A 7070-nucleotide genomic window follows, 5' to 3' on the forward strand; every position below is an offset into this window, starting at 1 on the left:
AATTTTATGTGCTTTTTAAATTTTGTTTTTCAAATGAAGTTTAAGTAATTTTTGTATTTGTTAGTGCTTATTTATTTTAGTTAGTTGTTAAAGCAACATTTCCCATTTTTGTTTTTAAATAAATTATTTTTTAAGCTTAAGTTTTTTATCTAATATGTATCTTTTATTTAATTTCAGCTTTATTTAAATTTTTTTATTATTTCAGTAAATTATTATTAGTCATTTTTACATATTATTTTTATTAGTTATTTTAGTACATCAAGTTAATGAATTAAATTATTTATCTAATAATATAGTATTTATTAATATTTTCAGGTTTTTTTATGTATGTTTTAATAATTTTATGTGCTTTTTAAAAATATTTTTATTTCAAATTTAGTTTTAGTAATTTTCGTATTTGTTAGTGCTTATTTATTTTAGTTTGTGACCCTGGAACACTAAACCAGTCATAAGTAGCATACATTGTATGAGTCAAAATGAGATATTTTGTAAAAACTGCATCTTCATCTCACTCTTTCAGTTTTAGTTTTAACATTCAGACCCATCATTTAACTCGATTTATTTATGGTGCCAGCAATGTAATAAAATAAAATGACTAAAAATACATTAAGAATCAATATACTGTTGCTTTTGAACATGGTGGGTTTGATCTTTTTTTCCTGACAATCCATTTAAATGCATTGCTTCTCTCTCTCTCTCTCTCTCTCTCTCTCTCTCTCTCTCTCTCTCTCTCTCTCTCTCTCTCTCTCTCTCTCTCTCTCTCTCTCTCTCCTGTCAGCTGTAGGTCACATGACTCACTCTGCTGGCTCTCACTGAGCATGCTCAGTTCACTGTGTTGTCAGGCAAAAAAGAAGACAGCACTGGAAGAGACGAGATCTGCAACAGATAAACACACAGAGTGAGCCGGAGATGGAGAATTAGCATGGATGGCCGCTGCTAGTGCCCAGTAATTCTACCCCATCGGATGGTTCGGTGGCGTGTTTCTTTATGTATTGTGTTGTTGATCCGCTGTCTGTCGTGTCGGAGGAGAAGCAGCCGTCTGGCGGTCGCTCCATCCTCGCTGAAGGTGAGCTGGATGTGGGGGAGGGGGTACCGTGGATGCTGGCCGTCTGTGTTTTTCGGGATGCATCGGTATGTAGAGGCTCCTGCGGGGCATTATGGGTGTGGAGGGGGGTGTTTGAGGACACACGGGGGATTGGAGCAGATGGATGCTGTCCAATATGATGATTAGACTCATATATTGGCCGTAAATCATTCGGTGCTTGCGAATGCTTCATTAACAGACGTGTTGTTTCATCCTAAAATGTGTGCTTCTTATTTGTTGTCATTAATTTTGCTCTTTAGATGTCAGTATGTTAGTTTTTGCATCAAACGTTTGACTGATTTCATGCAGGTTTGATATAAAAGACACAAATGCATCCATTAGAGGGATGATATTCACAAAGACGTGCATCATACAATAATATAAGACACAGACGCTGCTGGAGAGAGAAACTGTGACTCTATAGAAACAAAATGGCTGTTTTTCATTTGAGATCTGAATTTGACTGAAAATGTCACTGCTTTTATTATTCATATTATTTATATGTTCTTTTTCTATTCTTTTGACTTGTTTTATTTTTATAAAAAAAAAAGACCCTCTAACACTAGTTCCCTATTCTTTTTCTATTCTATCTACTTGTTTTTTTTTTTTATTTACTATAACTGAGACTTGCTCTTTTGCACTCTCTCTATCTGCATCTGGTAAATTACTACTGTATTCATTTCAAATGAAGTTTGAAATTAGTTATTATTCAGGACAAACAAACAGGAAAATGTGGATGTGCATCATTGACAATTAAATGTACAATTAAATAAAGTTTTCATTTTGATTTTTTTTGTGATTTTCCAGCTTATAGTTAAATTTATAGGGAAAGTTTCATATGCGATAGCAATTCAAATTGGCATAAAATAATAAAAAATAATCATAAAATAATCACAACAGATGTAGCAATGAAAGCTAAGAATAAACAAAATCTTTTTTTTTAATTGCAAATCTCATTACTGTAATACAATATTTTGAATGCATTAAAGTATTACATATAAATGCATTAAAAAAATTAAATACGAGTGTAAAAAATATCACAGCGCAAAAAAAATCAATCCTACAATAAAAATATTGGTGTAGAAATTAATTACAAAGAAACTGCTAGTAACATTGATTTAAACAAGAAAATTTGAAGTAGAAAGACTAAAATTGTATTTTCTTTGTAAAACATACTCATATTTACAACTTAAGACAATTCTGCATCTGCTTCATTAACAGACGTGTTGTTTCATCCTAAAATGTGTGCTTCTTATTTGTTGTCATTTAATTTCCTCTTTAGATGTCAGTATATTAGTTTTAGCATTAAATGTTTGACTGATTTCATGCAGGTTTGATATAAAAGACATGAATGCATCCATTAGAGGGATGATATTCACAAAGACGTGCATCATACAGTAATATAAGACACAGACGCTGCTGGAGAGAGAAACTGTGACTCTATAGAAACAAAATGGCTGTTTTTCATAGATGTTTTTGATCTGATCTGAAGGTCTGTAGACTAAATTGAGACTTAATTTGACTGAAAATGTCACTGCTTTTATTATTATAAATTATTCTTTTATTATTCTGTTCTTTTTCTATTCTTTCGACTTTTAATTTTTATTTAAAAAAGACCCTCTAACACTAGTTCCCTATTCTTTCTATTCCATCTACTTGTTTTTTTTATTTACTATAACTGAGACTTGTCACAACATTTATATACATAATGTATTGCTCTTTTGTTGTTTTTCATTTTGCATCTGCTAAATTACTAAATGCATTCAAATTTCAAATGAAGTTTGAAATTAGTTATTATTCAGGACAAACAAACAGGAATTATGTGCATGTGTGTCATAATTTTTCATGACAATTAAACAGATTTTCTTTTTCAGAAGTTTTAATTTTGAATTTTATTTGTGATTTTTAAGCAAGTTTATTTATATGGAAAGTTTCATACACAATAGTTAAAATAATTCAAAGTGACTGGCATAAAAATAATAAAAAATAATCAAAATAATCGCAACAGATGTATATAAAAGATAAAAGTAGCAATAAAAACTAAGAATAAACAATCATTATCTTTAATCGCAAATCTCATTGCTGTAATACAATTATTTGAATGCATTAAAAAGTATTACATATAAATGCGTAAAAAATAAATTAAATACGAGTTTAAAAAAAAACATGAAATCTTGAAGCAGAAAGACTAAAGTATTTTCTTGTAAAACATACTCATATTTACAACTTAGAATGTTTTTGCAGTAATTTTATTTAAAATGCATTTAAAAAAACATTTAAAAAATAATTTCACAATGCAAAAAAATCGTAATGCTCCTAAATATGATATTTTAATGTAGAATATGTGTCTTAGGTTGCATGAGTATGTTTGTAGCAGTAGCCAAAAATACATTGTATGGGTCAAAATGATCAAAGTTTTTTTTTTTTTTTTTTGTGCCAAAGATCTTATTCCATGAAGATATTTTGTAAATTTCCTACCGTAAATATATCAAAACTTAATTTTTGATTAGTAATAATTAAAATGCATTGCTAAGAACTTCATTTGCACAACTTTAAAGGTGATTTTCTCAATATTTGCAGATTTTCAAATAGTTGCATCTCGGCCAAATATTGTCCTATCCTAACAAACCATACATCAACGAAAAGTGTGTTTATTCAGCTCTTAGATGCTATAGATAAATTTACCCTTTTGACTGTTTTTTTGCTCCATCTTTTGAATATTGGGGAGAAATATAAGGCATGCATGTACTTGGCAGGTTTTGTGACGTCAGTATGGTCTGTTTTTATCAGATATGACTTATGCACAGGACTAATTGGGAAATTGCTTCTATAAATTTGTGCCCACATACACACACATATACACACACGCATATACACACACACACACACACACACACACACACACACACACACACACACACACACACACACAGTCGAAACAGTGACACAGACAGAAGGGGTTGTTGCTAGGATACACAGTGGCGAGATGGAGGAGAAGGAACAGAACGTTATTTTAAACGGCTGCGCTGAGGTGAAACCAGAGAGAGAAAGTCGGCTTGGTTTCTGTAGTTCTAGAGGAGCGGATAGCTGTCATTTACAGTCTCAAAAATATGACACTGGAATTTTTCATGTGAGGAAAATGTCAGCGATGTTTGACTGTGCAAAGGTCACGATGCGAGAGTGATGCTGACTGGTTGCTTCTGGGCGATTTGTTGTGCATTGCAATGTGGTTGCTAGGGTGCTCTGAATGGTTGCTAGGGTTATTTGTAGATGGTTTCAATCTAGATGTTTTACTTTTGAGTTTTATTTGTAATTTTCATTATTTTTAATGGTAATTCTCATTAGATTCTCACTGAAGCGTATTTTTTGATGTATTAAATTTGAAATACACCTAAAAATCAATTATATAGAAATAAAAAAAAACTATGTAACAATGCAAAAAAAGTCATAATGGTCCTACAAATGGTAAAAATTTTAATGCATACATTAAATAATATATATATATATATATATATATATATATATATATATATATATAATATTTAATGTATGCATTAAATTTTTTACCATTTGTAGGACCATTATGACTTTTTTTTGCATTGTAATTGGTCAAAGACGAATAATTAAGCTTAAAAAATAAGTGTAATACTGCTTTAAATTGTTGTTTTCCAAAAAACAAAGGTAAAAGTTTTCTCTTTAATTGCATTTTTGTTTTTGCTTTTCTGAGCAAAAAATAAATATCATACATTTTTCCCTAATTTACAGAAGACACCCACTAAAATGTCATTCAGTGTAACAATCTTGTCAGGCTTATTTACAACATATTAAAATATAAATTACTTTCACCCCAAATACTAATTAGTTGTAATTCTACATTTTTAAAATTTGACACTATATTAGGTTTATATATATATATACTGTGTTTGTTTGTGTGTATATATAAATATATATATATATATGAAATAAAAGAAAATATAAATACTAGATGAAACATGTAAAACTGGAAATGTAGCCTAAAGTACTAAAATTATAAACACACATACACACACACACACACACACACACACACACACACACACACACACACACACACACACACACACACACACACACACACACATATATATATATATACTGTATGTGTGTGTATGTGTATATGTATATATAAAATATCAAATAAACATCAAATTAAACACTACATTTAAAAAAAAAATTACTTGTAAAATGTTCTTGAATAATCTAATTTTAAAACATTTTTTCTTGCTTCAATGTTTGTTTAAATGATTTATTTTCAACTGTTTTATGTTCCAACAGATCAGTAATGTTTGTTTTAGCAAACAGCACTAAGCATATGTTTTCTTCCATTATTCCAGATGTTATGTAATCTTGATGATTGCAGATATTATAGATAGTATGATGCATAATTCTGCAGTAATGTGTTGTTTCTCTCGGCTAACTGGTTAATAAGTTAAATGTAGAGCTCTCTGTGGTTTTGATGAATTATTTATCTAATATTCGGTATATTCTTCCTCAGAGAGCCCAGAGCTCATCTTACTGAAGGTGTCTGCTGTCCTCCAGAGTGTCTGTTGTTTTGCGGTTTGAGCTGAAATGGATCAGAGAAGCTTCATCCTGTCAGAAACACGTCTGTGAACACCGGAGCCAATGGTGAGCATTCACACTTCATTACACGCAAACACCATCAGACACGGCCTGCGTTCACCTGCGGGTCTCTGAACACAAACTCAGGGCTGATGGTCGGCTCTGGACGCTGGCTGAGGAATGACAGATGTGAGATGACACACCACTCTTTATTTGACCTTTCATTAAGGTCCGCCCTCCTCATTACTGTTGCTCATTTAGAACATCCCATAGGAGACAAGTGAAAATTTGCATTTTAATGTGTGCATTGGAAAAAATTTATTGGATGTTATTCTAACTGTACTGTATATGAGCTGTAATAAATTGTGAGATGGTTGACAAAAAAAAAGCCATTTTTCTTTCAAGAACCCCAACTTTAAGTTGTTTAATGAAATTATGACTTTTTAAAATGTGTTTAAGTTTAATGCATTTTATTTATTTCTGTGAATCGTTTTGGATATATAATTATTTTGATTTTATATGTTTGTGTTATGTGTTTGGTACGGAGCCCCTTACGTCACCTGTAGAAGAAAAATAATTAATCCGTGGGGACGGTTTTGCAATTCGTTCCCTCAGTTTATAAACCGTACTCACGAATTCTTAAACTGTTCCCTCGGTTTAACAATTCATGCCCACGGATTAACAAACCGTGCCCACGAATTTCCAATCCGTGCGCTCAGATTTTGTAAACCGTACCCTCGGATTTTGAATCCGTACCCACAAAATCATAATCCGTGCGCACGCTTTCGCAATCCGTTCCCACAGTTTGTAAACTGCTCTCACGGATTTGTGATTATGATAAGCTTTTCACCCAGAGTTAGATGCATGCTGCACTATTAATGTTATTATTTAATAAGGCCTATTATTACATTGCATTTAGTTTGAGAGCAAAGGAATGGTAACATCACCTGTACATTATTTGTTTTGTATTGCTTTTTACCTTCTCCTCTCCAAAACTCGTTTTTTTTTTTAAATTCAGGTAATTTTATATTTTGAAAAATATTATATAAAACAAAGCCGTTTGAACAGCGCTCTTCACTTATTCTTTTATTTTGGTACCATGACCGCACTTACAAAACAGGCTTCTTTTTATCGTTTATTATTAATAACCAATAGGTTAAAACACATGATGTTTTGGCAGCTAATCTATTGGTGATTAAAGGTTGTATCAGCGATTTCTAGCCTGAAACATAAAGTGTCAAATTCAGCTGAGCTTTCTTCACGATCCGCTCGCTGCCTGCCCCATAAATTGTCTGTGAAAAAACCGCGTCTCTCTGGTCAGCCTAGGGTCCGAGATATGCCAAAAAAACAATCGGCACTACCAACCTTTCCACAGATAAACAAACAG

General features: G+C 31.7%; 1 protein-coding gene across 3 annotated transcripts in view; it reads left to right on the plus strand.

The window, feature by feature from the left end:
- Positions 1-850: 850 nt before the first annotated feature.
- The window catches only part of LOC141345193 (protein mono-ADP-ribosyltransferase PARP6-like), a 176416-nt gene continuing 170196 nt past the window's right edge, over positions 851-7070 (plus strand). For all 3 annotated transcript variants that reach the window (XR_012356972.1, XM_073850076.1, XM_073850077.1), the window contains exons 1-2: positions 851-1066; positions 5619-5749. Coding sequence is in view for 2 of the 3 variants with exons in the window: in XM_073850076.1 (XP_073706177.1) it covers positions 5747-5749 (3 nt within the window). In the remaining variant the exon portion in view is untranslated. The remainder of the gene's footprint in view (positions 1067-5618; positions 5750-7070) is intronic.

Source organism: Garra rufa, chromosome 11 (assembly GCF_049309525.1).
Source record: "Garra rufa chromosome 11, GarRuf1.0, whole genome shotgun sequence".
Lineage (NCBI taxonomy): Eukaryota > Metazoa > Chordata > Actinopteri > Cypriniformes > Cyprinidae > Garra > Garra rufa.